The sequence below is a fragment of the Aythya marila genome, assembly GCF_965140915.1.
Source record: "Aythya marila genome assembly, chromosome: 26".
In the NCBI taxonomy this organism is placed as follows: domain Eukaryota; kingdom Metazoa; phylum Chordata; class Aves; order Anseriformes; family Anatidae; genus Aythya; species Aythya marila.
Window position 1 is genome coordinate 5,868,255 of NC_139067.1, and position 21,412 is coordinate 5,889,666.

Below are 21,412 nucleotides of genomic sequence, written 5' to 3' on the forward strand. Positions count from 1 at the left end.
CGCTTTTTCTCACTGGGGGCTTCCTGCATGGGGCTGACTTGGGGCATCTCAGCAAATCTTTTCCTCTCCATTAGTGTCACCGGCTGCTGAACGCCTCCGCTACATCCTGGGTGATGATGATGAGCCTCCCAACCCCACACTCTTCACAGAGATGGACACACTGCAGCATGATGGTGAGGAGATGGAATGGAAAGAGTCAGCCAGGTGAGAGGAGCAGTTCTTTGGATCAAAAATGCATCAGCCATAGACTCCCACCCCAAATTTCCTAGGTGGAAACATTGCCCTTTGGAATGGGTTGGTGGATTATCATCATTTAATGAGGTTAGCTTCAGTCCTTTTGGCTTTTTGCCATGCCCAAATAACAGAAATTAAGAGAACATGGCTGCTCTTTTGTGGGTCTTTGCTGAAGAGGAGGAGAGGAGGAAGATTTCCCATCTTCTCCCACATCTCCCTGGGCTGTATCAACCCCAGAGCTGGATCTTTTCCCACTCCTAGTTACACCTGTATATTGCCCTCCTCGCTGCTACACTCCTCTCCACTCATCCTTTCCTCCAGCATCCCATTATCTCTTTGCACCGGGATTTTGGGGCAGGTTTACTAGAGCTGCCCCACTCCTCAATAAGTGGTTGGCATCTTCAACATTTTGCTCAAAACCTTTTTTTTTTTTTTTTTTTTCCCTAGCATCCTAAATATCTCTGCTCAAAAGGCAGCATTGCAGGGAGGATTTGATTGATGATGAAGTCTGAGCTGAGTGAGAATTTTGAAAGAGTGATCAATGGGATGATGACTCCTCTCTAGCATGCTGAGAAGGGAGGCTTTTGATAATACATATTTTTCCCCGTGGTTTTGCATGACTGTGTTAGATACACACCTCACCCTGCTCCCCAAAAATAACTCAGAGGTGCAAAAAATCAGCACTTATGTTGGGTTTTTCATCAGGAAGGGTTTGGCATGCAGGTTTACAAATTCCTCACAGTAGGATGGAGGTTTCTCAATTGCCAGATTTCCGCTCTCCACCAAGGAAAGGTTTAACCTCCTGAGCTGTGGAAAGGCAGCTTCTTGGTGTTGGGAATGCTACCTGTGGCTAAAACACGTGGTGGGATTTAGTCCCCAGGAAGGAAATAAAGAAGCTGAGCACAGCAGGGAGACAGAGTTTTGAAAAGGCATTACAAGGTGCTGATCCCAGGGCAAAGGTGCCTCTGGAGACATGCCTCAAGTCCCACACGCTGTCCAGAGGAGCTGTCATCATCAAGCTGCCACCCCATGTGCATGCTAACCCATTTTCATCAGGAAAATGGAGCAAAATAAAATGAAAACCAATTTAATCGGCTTTGGGTGAGCAACACCAGAGCTTAGCAGGTACTGTGGCCGAGCCAGAGAGAAGCTTGAATTTCCTCCCAATAAAAGCCGAGTTGTTTGAAAGGCTGGAGGAGGGATTTCTGCAAAGAAATAAGAGTGGGGATCTTTGGAACCATGGCACTAGGGCCAAACTTTGTATTTTTGAATACTCTGGATTATGTCCTTTGCATATGCCGTTTGTAACACTCCCAGGTGTTTTTTTTTTGTTTTGTTTGTTTGTTTAATAGAGACACCTTGCATTTTCTCCTTGCAACAACATTTTAATTTATTAAAATTAATTAATTTTACATTATTAAATAATTTATATTATTAAATAATTTATATTATTAAATAATTTATATTATTAAATAATTTTAATTTATTAAAATTAAAGTTTTAATTTTTAATGGAGCTGTTGCAATCTTAAGCTCTCCCCGTCCTTCCCCTGCAGCTTTCGTGAGCCATCAGAGATTTCCAAAAGCCCTTCTCCTCCTGCATCCTCTTTGTGCCCTCTGCAGCGGCAGGAGTCCAAATCCAAGTTGTACCAGTTAAAAGTTGCAAGGTTAAGCCCTGCCAAGACTAATCCAAACCTCCTTTCAAAAAAAAAAAAAAAAAAAAAAAAAAACAGCTTTTTTCCCCAAGTTGACATATCACCAATTGCTGCGAGAAATCAGCCACTGCTCCCAGATTTGCTCTGAAATCTTTGGTTCGTAAAATTAAGGAATGAAGGCAGAAGGGCTTATTTCCAAAGTACAAGAGTTTGCAGTCTCTCTCCTCAAATCCCATGGAAATGAATTGCCCATGATGAAGTTTGAACATTGCTAAGACATTATAAAAACATTTCCAATGCACTGGGTTTTTACAGAGATGCACAGAGATGCATAGAGATGCATAGAATGCATAGAGATGAAGAAGGATGAAGAAGGTCTGTCTGGTCCATGCAAGTACAGATCCTGGGCAAGTCAAGGTCATTTCCATGGGAAAACCTCCCAAGTCTTGCTGGAGCAATCTGGAGTGTCAAAACTGCAGGGTTGAGCACAGAGGTGGAGACAAGTGATTTTGCTCTATTCTGCAACTGTGCAAGTGACACCTTGTCTGATGATGTTACTTAATTTCTCCTTTTCCCATCCTGAGTAATATGCAAAAATTTTGCAGGATGAGTGGATGAGTTAATGAGTTAATTCAGGCCTGCAAATCTATCTGCTGAAAGTAAACACTATGTGTGTAGGAAATGCAATTCTCTTCTATTTCTCATACAACAGTTCACCTCCATGTCTCTTCTCATGGCTGCTACTGTCATTTCAGGTGGATAAAGTTTGAAGAAAAAGTTGAGGAAGGCGGGGAAAGGTGGAGCAAACCCCACGTGTCCACATTGTCTTTGCACAGCCTCTTTGAGCTGCGGACATGTCTACAGACAGGAACAGTGCTCCTGGACCTAGATGGCTACTCTTTACCCCAGATCATAGGTACAAGCCAGCGGATATCAGTGACTTGCAATGGAATAAGTGAAAATGGGTGTTGAGAGCCATTACATTGGTCCAATAAATGTTGACCTCCCTAGATTTCTGGGAGGGGGGAAGATTTTTCAATGGCGTGACTGTCTCCCTCATTTGGTGCTTTCAGATGATGTCATTGAGAAGCAGATTGAGGATGGTCTGCTCAAACCTGAGCTGCGGGAAAAGATAAGCTATGTGCTCCTCAGGAAGCACCGTCACCAAACCAAGAAGCCAATCCATAGGTCCTTGGCTGACATCGGCAAGTCTGTCTCCTCTAACACGAGTGAGTGCTTGGGGTCCAACTGATACCCAGTTGCATCCTTGAGTCTTCAGTTAGCAAGCCCAGGGGCAGTCAATCTCAGGAGAAGGAAAGGTGGAAACCTGTCCATTTGGGACACACAACTATTTACAGAAGCAGGAAAGACACAAAAAGCTTTGTCACTGTTGGTCCTAAGAGTGGCAGATAGTTGGACTGAAAAGCAGCGTTGTCTGCTGAGATGGACAAAGGCACTGTGCAGCGGACACCAGAACTGTGTGATGGACATTGCATTGGCGGTCACTTGGCCAAGGGGCAAGCAGCCTACAGGCAAACCCTGTCTGCTCCATAGCTAAACCTGCCTATTTTTGAGCCTTTATAAAAGGAGATTTGTTTGTTTTCATGCTAGATTATTTACTTAGGTTTAAATGGAGGTCATTTGGTGGAGCCCAGGATTTGCAAGGCTTCAGTTGCTCCCCAGGCAGACACAAACAGCAAGCCCTAAGTGCACATAAAAGAGACTGTCAATAAACAATATTCCCACCCCATGGGCATCTCCAGGTTTCAAAGTAGCCATCATCCATGTCTGAGTACTAGATATTTGAGCTAATATTTGCCCAGAAGCTCTAAAAATGGATAATAACTTGGATTCTTTGTGATTATTCTCTGTAGATATGGAAAATAAGGGAATCCTTCATTTTCTTCTAGTGCCTCACTGAGATGATGGCACTGCTTCAAGCTAGCAAGGAGTAGCACCAAAGTTAAAATGACGGCTGTTGGCACAGCAGAGGTGTCTTTCATGTTTCTTCTGTCAGCAGAACTCTGTGATACCAGACTAAATACTGCTGGCATTTTGAAAAACAGGGTCACACCTATTAAAAATTTTACCATCTTTTATAGCAGCTTTAATATTGAGTTCTGAAGAAAATGGGGATGGGTGCTGTGGTTGCAACTGGTGTTTCATTGTTGCAGAGCAAAGCATGGTCCAGATGGTTTTCCCCAAAGAAAACACACTTTGAGAATACAGGAGGTTTCCTGAGAAAACTCTGTGTCACAGAAAATGCATGGAAAAAAAATGGACCGTCTATATCTAACTAATTCAGTTAAAGCATCTGAGAATAAAAATGGGAATCATAACCAGCTTAGGGAGAAGAAATATTTACATGAAGCTTGGTAGTGGCTAATGTAAATATAATGAAGTTCATAGCAAATTTCAGATGTTGGTTTCTTTGTACAACTAAGGGTCTAAAAAGCAAAATAAAACATTGGGTCTTACTAAGAAACAGAATTTGCCCTTCTGAAGCCTTTTATGGCCTCAAAGAGAGCATTGATGGGGCATGGGGTGATACAGGCTCCTTGCATGAAACCTCTGCAGAGAAAAGACATGGGTTAAGGCAGGAAAGGGTATTTTTTGCTAGTGGAAAAATTGTTATGTGTGGGATAATAGGGATGAGAGTGGAGGCAAAAGCAAATTGCAGGTATATCAGTACTGGAAAGATCACATCAGCACTAGGCAGATGATTTTCAGCCTGGCCACTTGCCTTTAGCATCACTCAGACAGCAGCTCCCTGTGGTACCCACATCTCCCCTAGCCTCTCTTTTTTCCAGACCGCAGCCCTGTCCGGAGCCCAGCTGCTGGCGCCACCTTCCACCGCTCCACTGAGGATCTGAGGATGCGGCAGAGCACAAGCTACGGCCGCCTGCGTAAGCCAGGATGGGCAGCAGGGAGGCTGGAACAATCCTAAAAGAAGTAGGAAAAAAAACTGAGTTGCAGTGTGACATAGGGTGATTGCAAGCAGATCACACCACACCTCCCCTCTGTGGCCGTGAATGAGATGTGTTCTGTGCAGCCACAGAGTGACTGTTATTAGAAGAGCTCTTATTATTGGGCTTTTATCTTACTTCACCTAGCTTTCAAGCCCAGCTAAACTAAGTAATGTTTTATTTGCACTAAAGTCCTCCTGCACCATTTTCTTCTTGCACAGGGTGCTTAAATTCAGCTGCATACCACAGAGTGGTTTTCTCACCCTCTCTCTCTCTCTTGTCTCCATCAGGCCACGCACAAAGTCGAAGCATGAATGATATCTCAGACACACCAAGCACTGACCAGGTAATAATCCCCAAAGTGTTTATGTGATGCAGTGAGGAGAATTTCCAGCACAACTGGCTGTTATGGTCCTGTTTGCAAATGCACCATGATGTGTTAGAGACTCAGTAATAGTTAAGGTCCATGTGAGCCTTGTGCAGTTTCACTCAGTCAGTAACCACACACAAATTCCTAATTAATGAAACTAATACACATACTGATCCTTGTTAATTCTTAAGGAAGCTTTCCCAGAAATAATCATAAAATCATAGAATCATCTAGGTTGGAAAAACCTTCAAGATCATCAAGTACAACCATCAGTCTGACTTACTGAGTCCCATCACCAAACCATGTGTCTTAGGGCCACGTCCACACATCTCTTAAATACCTGCAGGGATGGGGACTCCACCAGTTCCCTGGGTTTAACCATCAGGAAATTCTTCCTGACATATAATCTAAATCTTCCTTGGCAACTTGAGGCTGTTGCCTCACATCCTGTCACTTTTCACCTGAGAAAAGAGACCGACACATATCACTACAATCTCCTTTCACATAGTTGGAGAGAGCGCTGAGGTCTCCCCTCAGTCTCCTCTGCTCCAGACGAAAAAGCCCCCATTCCTTCAGCTGTTCCTCATACAACTTGTTTTCCAGTCCCTTCACAACCTCTGTTGCTCTTCTCTGAATGCATTTCAGCAACATAATATCTCTCTTGTAGTGAGAGTCCCAAAACACTGCACTGAAGGTGCGGTCTCGGTACTGTGCACAGAGGGCCAAGCACTTGCCTCGTCCACTGGCCACACAATTTCTGAGGCAGGCAAGGATGCCCTTGGCCTTTGACCAACACCTCCAGGTCAATAACTGTGCTTGAGCTGGGGCCAGCAAGGTGAACACAGAATTAGGGATCTGCAAAGATGCTGATACAGCTGAGATCTGACCTCAAGTTGCACCAGAAGTTTAGATTAGATGTCAGGAAGAATTTCTACATGGAAAGAGTGCTTGGGCATTGGAACAGGCTTCCCAGGGAAGTGGTGGGGTTGTCATCACTGGAGGCATTTCAGAGACATGTGGACATGGCACTAAGGGACATGGTTTATTGGTGGACTTGGAGTCTTACGTGATGGTTGGACTTGATGAACTTAAGTGTCTTTCCCAACCTAAATGATTCTATGATTCTATAATCCTTGGGGTACAGAAAATATGTTTAAAACCCATTGATAGGATATGAAATGTGTTTGACAGAGTGCAGGGATCTTAAAAGAATCTTGGCTCAGCACCATTGCTGGGTACAAACAGTTTGCTTGGGGTAAATCCCAACCAGCACTTGTGTTTGCAAACAGGAATACAGCCCTTAGGAAAACAATCTGTAAGTAAAGAGGCAGTTTGCAACAATTTTTCCTCTGTTGCAATATGACAGATGTGAGTTTCTTCATGCAAACCTTAGTCTGGAGGGAGCTTTTCCCATTGAATTGCTTTGCAGAGGAGAGCTGGGAAGGAGGTCAGTCAGGCTGCCCTGGGCAATTTGCAGACAGATCTCTTCTTGGTGATGCAATATATTAGCAAGTTTTTGTGTCATTCTTTTATAAGGTGTCCTGGCCCCCTCCTGGCATCGAGGCTGTTTAGCTGGGATCTGGTGATGTGTTATGTGGACTTTTGCTGTGTTTCTATTTGTGCATGATTTCAGCATAAGTCTAAGGAAAAATTGAATGGAATTTCATACAACTATGTATCAGAAAGGTTTCATTCTGCATTTAAACTCTCTTGTCCACAAGAGAAACTGAGTAATTAAGCATGTGTCATATAGGCATGCTTTCTGCAATCAAAATGCACAGAAAATTGAAATGCAGCTTGCAATTTGGTCCTTGGAAATACTTTTGATGTTTTCCTACTACTTTCAGTCATGGAGGCATTTGATACAAGGTGTTTGGTGAGGAACCAAAAGGTAGATGTGATTGAGATGCAACTTCTGGAGCTGGAAAAGATGCTGATCAGGGGAAAGTCTGCATCAAGGCTGAGACTGCAAAAGTTGAGTACCTTTGCACCTGCCAGATCAGGGGGTAATGCCTGAAATCTGGCAGTCAGGAGCTAATTAGCAAATGCAGACAGTAGGGAAAGAAGGATCTGGCATAGATTTGAAAGGGACAGTACGGTATAAGTGTTTGCCTTCCCCTCAGGGACATCCTCACTGGATGAAATTCATATATTCTTTGATTGCCAGAGCATGATGCTCTGGGGCTCATGCTCCCTTCATGGCTCCCAAGAAATGGTAACATCTCCAAGCTTGGTCTCACTGTTTGGGGCTGGCTTTAAAATATGTCTTTGTGTGTTGAAAGGGAGCATGTCCTCTCTGTCTGCTTCACGTGCCTATTGCCATCCAGCAGGTGGCACATCCCCAAACCTAGTCAGTGGGTGCAATGGGTGCAATGGCAGGACAGGGATGCCGCAATACACGGGAGGCAACGTGCAGGCAGAAGGTTTCCAGAGCACCTTCCTAAATTAATGCTGTAAAGGAATCAGATTGCCTGGTAACGAACCCCAAATATAAGCCTCCAGCAATGGGATACAGAGGGTTAATCACAAAATATGTAAAGCATTTAGTACTGAAGAATGCTGGGTTTAATGCTACAAAGTTCAGCGTTACACAAAGCTTAGTGGTCACTGTTAACTCCTGCTCTTGCTTATTCCAAGCTGCGTTGGAGGAGTTATTTTATTACTCTTATTTTTCTTCCATTTGGGTTTAAAGGATTAGAGAGGGAGAGCCTGCTGCCCAACTCACATGCCTTCCCTCATGCTGGCATATAGATTATAATAACACCCTTCCTGGGTTTGTATAGAACCATTTTAGACTAGTAATGAAAGAGCTGCAGGGGAGAAGAGACAAGGAGAATAAATCCATGATCGAGGTTTCCTACTTGCATTATCTGCTCTAAGAATGGGATGTGGGGAAACAAGCTGCAGAAACATTGGCCTAAGCCGCCCATGGACAGTACCAAGTGGCGTTTCGGCATTATACGGGGCCTTTAGGGAGCCTGGGGCTGCAGGCCTGCAAACACTTATAGGTTTGCTGCTGGCTTGCTCCAGGATCAGTATTTTTGGCTCAGATTTTCTTCAGGGACAGGCTGGGGATTGCCACAGGCTTTTCTTGCTTAAATCCCAGTGCAGTAAAGCACCTTTTGCAAACCACCAAGTTGCATGCTTGCATTGGGGAGCCCAGAGTATGTACTTCCAAGTTTATCTTGGGTGTCGTGGTGGTTTTGAATAAGGAAGAAATTCAGGTTTACAAATTCTCACTGCTTTATTCATGGATATGGCTCTCAAATTCCCTAGGAGATCCTGGGAACATCAGAGAGCAAGAGGTTGAAGTCTGCAGTCTGCGCTTGATACTGCAGCTTTAGCTTTTGTAGTCAGGGTGTGGAAAAGGGGGAAAAGCCATTTTAGCAAACACTCCCTTCCCCACTTCATTTTCCCCAACAGCTGAAGAACAAGTTCATCAAGAAGATCCCCAAGGATGCAGAGGCCTCCAATGTGCTGGTAGGAGAAGTGGAATTCCTAGAGAAACCCTTTGTGGCTTTCGTGCGGCTCCTCCAGGCAACAATGCTAGGAGGGGTGACAGAGGTGCCCGTCCCCACCAGGTGAGCCCAGTTCCTTGGGTCTGGAGCTGATCTTGCAATATGGGTCCTGGTGGTGCAAGCTTACCAACGTGGTCCCACTCCTCTCCCAGATTCCTCTTTATTCTCCTGGGCCCTGCAGGAAAAGCCAAATCCTACAACGAGATTGGCAGAGCCATTGCAACCCTCATGGTGGATGATGTGAGTAGATGCAAAACCTGACCCTCACTGGGAGCCTCCCTTGCTCAGAGCTGAGAAAAAAAAAAAAAGGCAAAAAAAAAAAAAAGCAATTTTCATCCTTTTGCCCAAATGAATGAGTTTTAAAAGCCCACAACAATGTGCAGCATATGTGTAGGAGACCACCACCCCCAATCTGACACATCTCTTGACTCCCCAGCTCTTCAGCGATGTTGCCTACAAAGCCCGGGACAGGGAAGACCTGATTGCCGGCATCGATGAATTTCTGGATGAAGTCATCGTTCTGCCACCTGGCGAGTGGGACCCCAATATTAGGATTGAGCCACCAAAAAAAGTGCCCTCAGCTGAGAAGAGGTGTGTGGGAGACATGGGGCTGGTCCCAACCCTGTGGCCATCCCTGTCTTTCCCATTTGAAGATGCTGGAGGAAGACAGATGCTTTGTTTGCACTCATCCCTAGATATATTCTCCACAGATTTTCCAGAAATGCTGCTTTTTCTGCAGTATCACCCAATGACAGTGATATCCCCAATATCAGTTAAGAGCCATTTCCACTCCACATAATCTGCATTACACTCAGCCCCCACCATTCTGGGCTGAGAAAATCCAGCTCTTTATCTTTCCAAATTTGCCCCCAGAACCCAAGCCCTAGTGCAGGTGGTGAGCTGCACCATGGCCTTGTTCCTTTCTTCAGCCCCATATCAGAGACAGGCATGGCAAGGCAGGTGGCATGGCCAACTATGGACACTCTCCCACAGGAAATCAGTTTTCTCGCTGAACGAAGTGGGGCAGATGAATGGGACAGCTGGTGGGGCAGGTGCTGGGAGCGGCGGAGGAGGCAGTGATGATGGGGAGATGCCTGAAGTGCATGAAATTGGGGAAGAGCTTGCATGGACTGGCAGGTGAGCATCACCCAGACACCCAAAAAACCTCAGAGGACATTGGCACCCATAACCATCTCCTGCTGGTTCACCCCATGTTCTCCTGGGGCGGAGAGAGGTGAACTCCTTACAGGCACAGTCTTCTGTGCAGTGCTGTACATATTTTGGTTGAGGGCATATGCATCTTGTCCTTGGCTGTGTCTCCACAGGTTTTGTGGTGGCCTCTATTTGGATATCAAAAGGAAGCTGCCCTGGTTCCCAAGCGACTTCTATGAAGGTTTTCATATCCAGTCCATCTCTGCCATTTTGTTCATCTACCTGGGCTGCATCACCAATGCCATCACATTTGGGGGCTTGCTTGGAGATGCTACAGACAACTACCAGGTCAAGTCCAAGGACAGGGTCACTTTGAACTGGTGATGGAAAGCAGGGATGAGCTGGGATGGGCTGGGTTCTGCCCCCATTGTGCCATGTCAATTTTCAGTGCTAGGGATGGAAATTTATTCACAAATGGGACTGGCTGGCCTTGAATACTGAGAGGGTGGGAAAACCCATCTCAACAGCAATACCAGTAGCAAAGGAATACGATCCCAAACTACCCTGTATGAGTCTTTCATTCTTATCTCCATATGGGATGTCCATGGGGATGTAACCTGGCACAGCACCACCATAAACCTGGGTTTGATCTGTCCCCAGGGTGTCATGGAGAGCTTCCTTGGCACAGCAATGGCGGGCTCCATGTTTTGTCTCTTCGCTGGGCAGCCACTCATTATCCTCAGCAGCACCGGCCCCATCCTCATATTCGAGAAGCTGCTCTTTGACTTCAGCAAGTAGGTGCTGAATAATGCCAGGGGGGGCATGACCCCTCTGTACCTGGACAGGGGATGACCCTCAGCCCATTGTGCACTCTCATACGACCCCTATTGCTTTGTGCCTTCTTTCAGAGGCAACGGCATTGATTACATGGAGTTTCGCCTCTGGATCGGCTTGCACTCTGCTCTACAGTGCCTTATCCTGGTGGCCACTGATGCCAGCTTCATTATAAAGTACATCACACGCTTCACAGAGGAAGGCTTCTCCACCCTCATCAGCTTCATCTTCATCTATGATGCCATCAAGAAGATGATAGGAGCCTTTAAGTATTACCCCATCAATTCGGACTTCAAGCCAGACTATGTGACCATGTACAAGTGCGAGTGTGTTGCTCCTGACCCAGGTGAGTACAAATCTTTCTCAGCATTGGACGGGGATAGTGGGGGGGGGGGGGGGGGGCACTAGCAGAGGGTCCTACAGCAAGTAGAACCTGCTGGATCACTGGCCAAAGACGTTGAAGGAGTCAGCTACCCAGTGGGCATGGGGCAGAGACACCTCATCTTTCTCCTCTGAGGGTGATTTGGGGCAAGATTATGGAAATAGAGCCTTGTCCCCTGCAGCCAAGCATGTCCGTGCTTGCTGGGATGCAGTTAACAGTGCTGGAGAGCCAAAACATCAGCCTGAAGCAACCGGGTCTGGATGAATAAAAAGGAAAGAAGAAAGGAAGATTTTTAAGATCATTAACTCCACCCAGCTACCAATGGAAACTTATTCTCCAGAAAGTACAGAGGAGGGATTTTGTCCTCTCTAGTGTCCAGGATGCCCAGAATATTCCAGTTGGGTGTGCAATCTTCCTTGGACTGTTTTTTCTTTTTCTTTTTTTTTTTTTTCCTTCTTTCTTACTACTCTTAAAAAAGGAGAGACCACAAGGTTCTGTGAAGACAGTCTTTTGACAGCTCCCCTGGTTTTGACCCAATTTCTACTATGGGCAAAAGAGGAAAAAGTTGTAATCCCTTATTAAAGCAGGCTGTTCTTTGGGGGAAGCAAAACAATGCATTTTCCAGATATAGGCTTTTCCGATGGTGGCTCAGTTGAAGACGGCTGTAATTCAGAGTTGCCGTGAAACCGCTGCTTTTTTGCCACCACTGCTTTTTTGCTCTTGGATAGATGTGCCTGACAAGCCTCAATACACATCACAGCTCAGATGCTCCTACTGCTGCCTGAAAGGGAACAGTGACCTTCAGTTTTGGGCTAATGCCAGTGACCACCTTCTCTCAGATGAGCTGAATTCATATAAAAAGTATAAATTATAACAATTTGGGGAACTGCAGGTGGAGAAGGCAGAGAGGTATGACAGTGAAGAAATAAAAACAACCAAGACCACATTGCCTATCTCTAATACATCTGTCACTGCAACTGTCTTACATGCCATGATGGAAATAACGTTCAGTCTCTTATTGTTTTGATTTTGTGGTGTTTTGTTGTGTTTTGTTTTTTTGTTATTGTTGTTTTGTTTTGTTTTGTTTTGTTTCCCTTAATTCCTGTTTATCAACCATGTCCTGAAGGAACTGATCACATTGGGTTTTGAAGCCCCACAGGCAGTGGGAAGCACCTGGATACAACATCAGCCTTTCCAAACCCAAACCTTCCCAACTCTGGCCAGCAGAAAAGCTTAGCCCAGGTTTCTGATGCAACCCCCAGGGCTGAAACATCCTAGCCTTCCAGAGCCCCCAGCCTGGCCTCAACCAAGAGCAAACCCCAGTGGTGGCAGGGAGATGAGTCTGGGTGCCAAGAGGCATTTGCACCCTGAAACCTTCAGCTTCTTGGCAATCCGGCCCTGGTTCCTCACCCTTGCTGCTCTGGATGCCAAAGCAGGGTTGTCCATGCTAGCTTTTCCATTCCTCTAGATATTGAGAAGTTGTGTTTATTCTCCCCTACATCCTTTTTTTTTCTTTCTTTTTTTTTTTTTTTTAATAGTTCTGATTTTTGATTATTATAACTGATTTGTACCATATTTGTCTCTGCTGCACACATCAATTTGGGCTGATTTCAATTTCAAGTGAGTATCGCCTTCTAAATATTAAAGCTGTTTTAATATTTGATACTCGTACCTCTTGAGGTTTTGTTGTTATTTTTATCATGTATTTTACTTTTCTCTCTGCTCCAATAGAAGGGTTTATACAGCGCCTTTACAGGTTCTCTTCTAAGTTACTTCCAATGCTACACTGTCTTTTGGGTTGTAGAAATCACAAATTTTCTAGTTTCTGTAATATCAAAAGGTTATAGAAAATGCTTTTAATACTGTAAAGAAGCCTGAATTTGCCAGCACCATTTCCTGGAGCTTGGTTTCAGCAGTGCCGGCTTCTCAGCTTCTAACCCAGCAATCACTTCTCCTTCATTAATTCTCTGTACTGGGGAAGGAGGTGGCAGGTTGCCAAAATCCCCACCTGGCTGCAGGAGGAGGATGGACCAGAGGGACTGGGGTGGCAGAGCAGTGCCGGACCCTGCTTAGGTCACCCACAAGGAGCATGGGTGTTCCCGAAGCCGCGGAGCTGCATCACCTGAAGATTTGAGTGGAACCGCTCTATGCACCAGAGGAAAAGGTTGTGGGGCTAGAGATGAAAACCCTGTGGGGTTTTTTTACTGGTTGTTTTGCAGTAAGAAATCAAAATACCCACAAAAATATTAATGAAAAAAAAAAAAGCAACTGCCACCACCAACAAATTGGGCATTATTGGGTACTGACTCTCCAAAAATGACAGGCTACTTTTTCAGTCTTCTTCACCCTTCCACCTTTTTGGTTTGAAAGGAGGAGTGGCAGCACAAGCTGGAGTGCTCAGCCCCACTTGCCAGTGGCTTCCCACACTAGGAAGCTCCCCAAAATTTTGTTGGCACTCGCCAGCCAAGAGGGATAGGCAGCCAAAGGGGAAGATGTGCTGTCCACCAGTGCATCTCTGGATTGGGCCAGCTCTGGAGGGTGTGCATGGGATTAATCACGGAGAAGTTGCTGAGGGGTTAGAAACAAGATTTGGCTCCCCACATCCTGCTTTGTTCATGGGCACTGACACCTGCATACATGTCAGAGGATGTACTCAGCCCCACGTTTGCTTTTACACCACCCAATCTGGGCTCAGCAAGGCTGAGCTGTTCTTCTCTGGATGAAGCCTGGACATTTTTAATGTTATGTCTATGTTAGCCAAGAATCTTATAACAAACTTCTTTTTTGCAGCCAACATGACATTGTTCGATGCTTCAGCTCCAGTAGCACCAAACACCACTAACATTTCTCTGGTAAGTGGGTTTGCTTGCTCTATGGGGAAGATTGGGGTATGGGAGCAGGGGAGCTCATCTGAGGGACTATTGCACCCAGGGAATGATGCATGTTGCCTTGGAGTGAATTCTGGGGAAATACAGGCTTTACATTAATTGGGGTTCATGGTTTGGATCAGCAGCACCAAATCCCCACCTTTTTGCCCAAATTATTAGCAGCTCTGGGGTTTTCCCATGATTACAGGGCTGGAGTGGCTCCCAGCTGCAGCAGCACACTGAAGCCCCCTTTTCCTTGCATGCTGCAATTGCTTAACATGCTAATTTTGCTTTCTTTTTTTTTTTGGGGGGGGGGGGTTCTCCCCAGTACAATACTATTAACCTAACAGCTCTGGATTGGACTCAGCTGAGTAAGAAGGAGTGTCTCAAGTATGGTGGCAGCTTAGTGGGGAAATCCTGTAAATTTGTGCCTGATCTGGCCCTCATGTCCTTCATCCTCTTCTTCGGGACCTACTCCATGACATTGACACTGAAGAAATTCAAATTCAGCCGCTACTTCCCCACCAAGGTAAGAAAAGAACTAGCTCTGCAGGATCTTGCCCCTTTTTTTTTTCCAAAGGTAGGAAAAAGGGGAACTGCTGATCTCATTCCTGGATGCAAGAAGCTATGGGAAAATAAATCCATATTTCTATTTTCGGTAAGGTGATTTGCTGGAAAAGGAGATGTTAATATCAATTAGGATAATCCTATCTGAACACTGAGACACTGCTTTATCTCTTGCATTCTGTATAAACTATCACAGTGCAATGCAAAGGGAAAAAAAAGCTTTTTGTGAGTTATGCCCACCTGTGTGCAGAGCTGGAAACCCGAGGGGAAATATGCAGATGCAGGAGCAAATACCTCCATCCCATTAATCACCCTTTCCACCCCCATTTCCCATCTACCTCCAGGTCAGGGCCTTCATTGCTGATTTTTCCAATGTCTTCTCCATCCTGCTGTTCTGTGGTGTGGATGCCTGTTTTGGACTGGACACCCCAAAGCTGCATATTCCCAGTATCATCAAGGTTTGGCCACACTGGGAGGGGCCTTGCCTCTCCACTGCACTCTCTTCCAGATCCTCAGTGGTTTGGGGGAAAATTGAGTTCCCTTCTCCCTTTTGGGGGAAAATGTGGTGTCTGGGATCCTTCTGAAACACTGCTTTGCCTTTTCTGGAGGAATATTCTAATTCTGTGACTTTTCTTCCTTTCCTTTCCTTTCCTTTCCTTTCTTTCTATTCCCCCCCCCCCCTTTCTCTTTTCTTCCTATCTTTCACTCCTGGCAGCTGCGTAAGCTTATTAGTGATTTCTCTATCTTTATGTCCATACTAATGTTTGTGGGGCTGGATGTGCTTTTTGGACTGAACACCCCAAAGCTCCAAGTGCCTACTGACTTTAAGGTAAAAAGCAATAAATCCCTTTCTGGAGGTGTTGCTGAAAACATCTCTTCCCCAACCTGGGATATCACTGTCATGACATGGGGAGTCCTTGCGGGAAGAGCTCAGTCCAAATGAGCATATGGGGAAAATGGGGGGCTGAGGCACATGGCTGCTGGGGTGGTTGGGGTCCAGATGTGTGTTGATGGGGTGCAGGGATGAACATGGGATAAGATAATGCTCAGAGGGGATGGAATTTGGGGTGAAGTGTGGCTTCCTGAAATTTCAGGGATTGGGTTTCCTCCCCATCCCTGACCTGTGTTCAGCTGCAGCATGCATACTCCTCTCTACCCACAGCCCACTCGTGTGGACCGAGGGTGGTTCGTGTTTCCCTTTGGGAAGAACCCGTGGTGGGTATACCTTGCAAGTGCGCTGCCTGCCCTCCTCGTTACCATCCTCATCTTCATGGACCAGCAGATCACAGCTGTCATTGTCAACAGGAAGGAGCACAAGTTACGGGTGAGCCAGGACTCACACCACACTCAGGTTTACAGCATCATTTCAGGCAGCAGGTGCATCTTTGCAAGCACCTGCTTTTGGGGTGCAGATCTGGTGCTGCAGAGGCTATTCCTTTTCTTTTCAGGCTGCATTTTTGGGGTGAGAAAGCCTCCAGGGAGTTAAACTCACTGAATGTTGTAGGTACTGGGCTGCACTAGAGTGATGCAGGATGTACTGCAGGATATGCAGGATTCACCAGGGCAACGTGAGGTGCACCAGAGCAATATAGGGGGATGCAGGCTGCACTATGGGGCATGTGGCATGCACGATGGCAATATAGGGTGTACCAGGGTGATGTGGGGTGCAGTGCAGCAATGCAGGACAATGCCGGCTGCATCACGACTATGCAGGATGCACCAGCACAGGGTGCACAAGGATGATGCAGTATGCATGAGAGTAATGCAGGTGCAATGTGGGTGCATGGTGATGATGCAGGGTGCCACAGGGTGATGAAGATTACAGAATCACAGAACTTCTAGGTTGGAAGAGACCTCAAGATCATCGAGCCCAACCTCTGAGCTAACACTAACAGTCCCCACTAAACCATATCCCTAAGCTCTACATCTAAAAGTCTTTTAAAGACCTCCAGGGATGGTGACTCCACCACTTCCCTGGGCAGCCTGTTGCAATGTCTAACAACCCTTTCGGTAAAGAAGTTCTTCCTAAGATCCAATCTAAAACTCCCCTGGCGCAACTTAAGCCCATTCCCCCTCATCCTGTCACCAGGCACGTGGGAGAACAGACCAACCCCCACCTCACTACAGCCTCCTTTAAGGTACCTGTAGAGAGCGATAAGGTTGCCTCTGGATTATATCAGGGCAGAATGGGGTGTATCTGCATTCTGCTCTGCAGAAACACAGTTTGCTTCAGGGTGATGCAGAGTGCATCAGGGTGATGCAGGGTGCATGAGAACAATGCAGGGTGTACCATGGCAATGTGGGGTGCTCTGCAGCAATGCTGGGTGTACCAGGGTGGTGTGGGGGACACTGCAGCAATGTAGGTTGTTTCAAGGTGATGCAGTGAGTGCTGTGGTAATGTAGGGTGCTGAGGATAATTCATGAGAGCAGTGTGTAATACACAGTGGTGATGCTGGGCTCTTCAGGGAGAGTACTGGAGGTTGAAGGGTGCTGTAGAGGGAAATCTCTGCCTTGCTGGGCTCCATGGTGAATAGATGAAGCTCTTTGTGTTCCCCCCATCTCCCCTCCTGACCCTTCTGGGTACTACATTGCAGAAAGCAGCAGGCTACCACCTGGACCTGTTCTGGGTTGGCATCCTCATGGCTGTGTGCTCCTTCATGGGGCTGCCCTGGTACGTGGCAGCCACTGTCATCTCCATCGCCCACATCGACAGCTTGAAGATGGAGACAGAGACCAGTGCCCCAGGGGAGCAGCCCCAGTTCCTGGGTGTCAGGTGAGGAAGGCTTGGCTGCACTCTTCCTTGGGGTGTGGTGGGGGATCCAGATGCAGCAGTGGGTATACCCAGCATGGCTTCATCCTGCCTCTCTCACCACTCCAGGGAGCAGAGAGTGACAGGCATCATCGTATTTGTGCTGACAGGGATTTCCGTCTTCCTGGCCCCGATTCTGAAGGTAAAACATCCCCATTGCTCTGCAGATATTTGGGGCAATTTTCTTTCCATTATATGGCCCCCAGCATTTGTCCCTATCCCCAACAGTAAGCTGCTACCTTTTCTGTTGTAAGTGTCATGTTTTTTCCATGTCCCTAGTACATCCCCATGCCAGTGCTGTATGGCGTCTTTCTGTACATGGGCGTTGCATCACTGAATGGCATCCAGGTAAGCACTTCTCCTCCTCTCTGGGCATGAAGGGGTTTCACATCTGGGCAGAAATGGGGATTTTTGACCTCAGAAGTTGCATGCGTCCAAATCCCTCCATAAACTATCAAAAAGCCTTAAACTCCCATTTTGGGCACTAAAAGAGGGTTTATCTGGGTGACCAGGAGCCTGCACTGGGGGGAATGCAGCTGATAGCTAACAGCAGGCTTTGCCCTGCCGCAGTTTTGGGACCGCTGCAAGCTCTTCCTCATGCCAGCCAAGCACCAGCCCGATTATGTCTTCCTTCGGCATGTGCCACTACGCCGCATCCACCTCTTCACTCTGGTGCAGATTGTCTGCCTGGCTGTGCTCTGGATCCTCAAATCCACTGTGGCTGCAATCATCTTCCCTGTCATGGTAAGGCTCTGCACAATAGCATCCTCCAGGCTGCTTTCACTTATGTTTTATTGACCAAAGAAACACACAACTTTCTGGATTTCCACATGCAGTCTCATTATTGCAACCTCATCAACAAGATTTTGAGATTTAAGCAAATTTTGGCAAGTGTGGATGGCCCCATGGTGATGTTCCACAGGTCCTAACTCATGTATCTCTCCCCTCCTAGATTTTAGCCTTGATCCTGGTGAGGCGACTGCTAGATTTTGTCTTCTCCCAACATGACCTGGCCTGGATTGACAACATCATCCCTGAGAAGGAAAAGAAGAAAGAGGATGACAAGAAGAAGAAGAAGAAAGGCAACAAGGGAGACAGCAGCAGTGACGAGGAGGTGTGTGTGGAATGGGTGGGGGACTGAATAGCACAGACACCCTGGGGTGCTGGACCCACCTAGGAGGGGAATGGTGCCACTGGAACAAACCTCCAGGTTCGGGAAGAATGTCTTTGACTTCTGGGGATATTTCTCTGTGCATATAGGACTGGCTGATTTAGGGGCTTTAAGTGATGCTATGGGGTTGACCAGCAGCTCTAGGAGATGCTCAAAGCACCTTGAAAGCTGAAAAATCATGGCAAAAATAAAAATTAATGAAAAGGCCACAGGTCCCATAGATGAGGCACCCATTGTATGGTTACAAAGTCTCATTAGCCTGTGCAACCTCCTGCTGCAGGCTCTTTCCCTGGCAGAAGTGCTGTGGGTTGATTTGGGAAGAGGAAAGCAAAGCCTCCTCATCCTTATACACTTCCTCAATCTTACACAGAGACAGGACACCTTTAGGTGCTCTGGGCAGACTTGGAGCCTGCCCAGGCTCCTTGGTGAGCTGCAGCTTCAAGCTGCAGCCCAAGCCCTTCTCTACCTTCACTGCTTCTCCCCACTTTCTTCCCCAGTTCTCAGTTCCCTCAGTCATAAAGATCCCCATGGAGCCCCTGCCACCAGCACCCCGAAATGGGGGTCCCCATTGCCTCAGCCATAAGTAAAGATCTCAGGGATCCTCTCTCGTCCTAACTGTTGCTTCCTAACTCTCAGCAATGGGGCCTGCGCAACTGCCAATTGCACTAATCCGATAAACAAAACAGACACAGCCTGGATTCATCCTGCTGAAACTAGGGGGAGGGCTGGCTATAAACTGTATTTAAAGCAGGGTTTATGGGATTCAGCACACTTGGTGATAATAAAATCTGTGTGGCTGAAAAGCCAGGACTCCTGCATCTCATCCCTGAGCTGAACCTAAGGGAGATATAAAAATAAAATAAATAAATAAAAAGATTTAGAAGGTTTTTGAGCCCCTAAAAGCAAGAGGCAAAGAGCTTGTGACAGCATTATTCAGGTTGCAAAAGGGCAGATACATGCAATTTGGCCCAACCTCATTCCAAAAGCGTCATAAGTGACCTGGCACAAAGCTGGCCAGCCATGGAAAATAAAAAAATAAAATAAAATAAAATAAAATAAAATAAAATAAAATAAAATAAAATAAAATAAAATAAAATAAAATAAAATAAAATAAAATAAAATAAAATAAAATAAAATAAAGAGTAAATCTGGGTGAGTTTATTCCAGCTTGGCACCAGATTGCATCATGATGTCAGCAATTTTTAACGTGCTAATTAATTTACTGTCCCCAAGCTGCTGCTTGCAGAATCTGGTGGTTCCTCTCTTTCTTTGATCAATCCCAGAATCAGCATTTCACAGGAGCTTTCTTTCCCTCCTACCACCTGAGGTCCACCAGACCTGGTAGCAAGGTGGGGTGGGGGAGTGGCTTTCTGTGGGGTTCCTTCCTCATCTGGGAAGTGTTTCACCTCCATGTCCCCCCAGGAAAGAGGTCCTCCACCTGGAGCTTTGCGTTCTGATTCTTCCCCAAATGGTTCAGATCTGGATCGCAGGTAAGCACCAAATGGACTCCACCACTCACTCACTTGCATGACCCCATCCCTACGGATCCCATGCCCTTGGTGTGAAACATTTCTAGGTTTAGCAGTCAATGGTCCCAACTGGAAATCATTTTTGCCACTACCTTGAGCTAGTTGCCATTGTCTTTGGGCAACTTTGTGTTTTTTTTTTTGAAATAGCTGAATATATTTTTACAGCATCCCATGGTATTTTGGCTGCCTTCGTTTGCAGGCCATGGCTATCATGTTTTTCAAAGCAGGTTGGGTGGGAGGGGAACCGGATAACATGTTCCAAACCTAGTGTGAGAGGGCGCATGACAATAAGATGCTACTGGGTAAAGCTGCAGAGATTTTTAGGATGAGATGTACAGATGAGTTCTGAAAGCTTTGTGTAATTTTCCACCTACAGATTATACATACTAATTGCAAAAGATCAGTAACTGGTGATAGGAACCAAGGGAACAGGATGGAGCTGCAGTGGGGAGGTTCAGGCTGGGTGTTAGGTGAAAGTTCTTCACTGAGAGGGTGGTCAGGCACTGAAACTGGCTCCGCAGGGAAGTGGTCACTCCTGCCAGAGTTCAGGAAGTGTTTGGACAACTGTCTCAGAAATGTGGTTGGATTTTGTGTTCCTCTGTGGAACCAGAAGTTGGACTTGATGGTCCTTGTGGGTCCCTTCCAACTCGAGATATTCTATGATTTTATAATTTTTTAATGATTTTTTTTCATGGCAGTCGCAGCATCTGGAGCCTTTTGCCGGGGTTTCTGGGGCATTAATCAGGTACCCATGCAAAATGCTTACCTCCCTATGTCTCCCTCTTCCTGGGCAGTATTACACTTCACCTGAAGATTTCGTGTCCATCGTCTCCTGCATTTAACTACTCACGAAACCCGATCTGCGCTGTGCCCCAGGTGAAGATAGAGATGGAATCAGACTACGAGGACACTGACACGGAAAAGCCACCTCGGGACATGGGCAGTGAGACCACACTATAGTTCCGTGCAGTGCTTCTTCTAATTTATATATATATATATATATATACACTTATATATTCATATATATATATATAAAACTAATTGGACATATTTTTCTATGTGACACTGAGGATGTGGTGGCCCCAGAGGCCCATTGCTCCAGTAGCATTTAGTGTAATGCTCTTGAATTTCCTCCCTTTCTGCTGGGTGAATGCATCACTGCTGGTAGCAGAATGTGCTGGTGGCAGAATAACCCCCACTGCTGGGGCTAAAAATGTGGAGTTGGCATATTTGGCCTCCACTTGCCCTAGAATTGCTGCTGGAATGGAGAAGTCAAAGGCAGTCAGGTCCATGGATGTCAGGGAACAGTTGGCTGCATGCATGGCCTATGGAGCAGGGGACTGTGCTGGGGTAAACCTT

At 46.3% G+C, this 21,412-nt stretch overlaps 1 protein-coding gene across 1 annotated transcript; it reads left to right on the forward strand.

Moving 5' to 3' along the window:
* The first annotated feature begins 101 nt into the window (after positions 1 to 101).
* On the forward strand, positions 102 to 21,259 carry SLC4A5 (solute carrier family 4 member 5). The gene is made up of 23 exons (XM_082779399.1): positions 102 to 204; positions 2,644 to 2,804; positions 2,962 to 3,117; positions 4,699 to 4,794; positions 5,145 to 5,200; positions 8,648 to 8,805; positions 8,895 to 8,982; positions 9,179 to 9,333; positions 9,736 to 9,879; positions 10,068 to 10,242; positions 10,555 to 10,688; positions 10,803 to 11,074; positions 13,901 to 13,962; positions 14,306 to 14,506; positions 14,889 to 15,002; positions 15,707 to 15,868; positions 17,139 to 17,317; positions 17,423 to 17,495; positions 17,633 to 17,701; positions 17,924 to 18,097; positions 18,306 to 18,467; positions 19,947 to 20,014; positions 20,848 to 21,259. The coding sequence occupies exons 1-23, from the start codon at positions 152 to 154 to the stop codon at positions 21,011 to 21,013; spliced, it is 3,078 nt and encodes a 1,025-aa protein (XP_082635525.1). The 5' UTR covers positions 102 to 151; the 3' UTR covers positions 21,014 to 21,259.
* The last annotated feature ends 153 nt before the right edge of the window (positions 21,260 to 21,412 follow it).

Excerpts from the sequence above, each read along its gene's own strand:
- SLC4A5 (XM_082779399.1), top strand. The coding sequence starts at position 152 with ATGGACACACTGCAGCATGATGGTGAGGAGATGGAATGGAAAGAGTCA. Across the intron at positions 9,334-9,735 it reads GTGCCCTCAGCTGAGAAGAG|GAAATCAGTTTTCTCGCTGA; the intron begins GTGTGTGGGAGA and ends ACTCTCCCACAG. Across the intron at positions 17,702-17,923 it reads CATCACTGAATGGCATCCAG|TTTTGGGACCGCTGCAAGCT; the intron begins GTAAGCACTTCT and ends GCCCTGCCGCAG.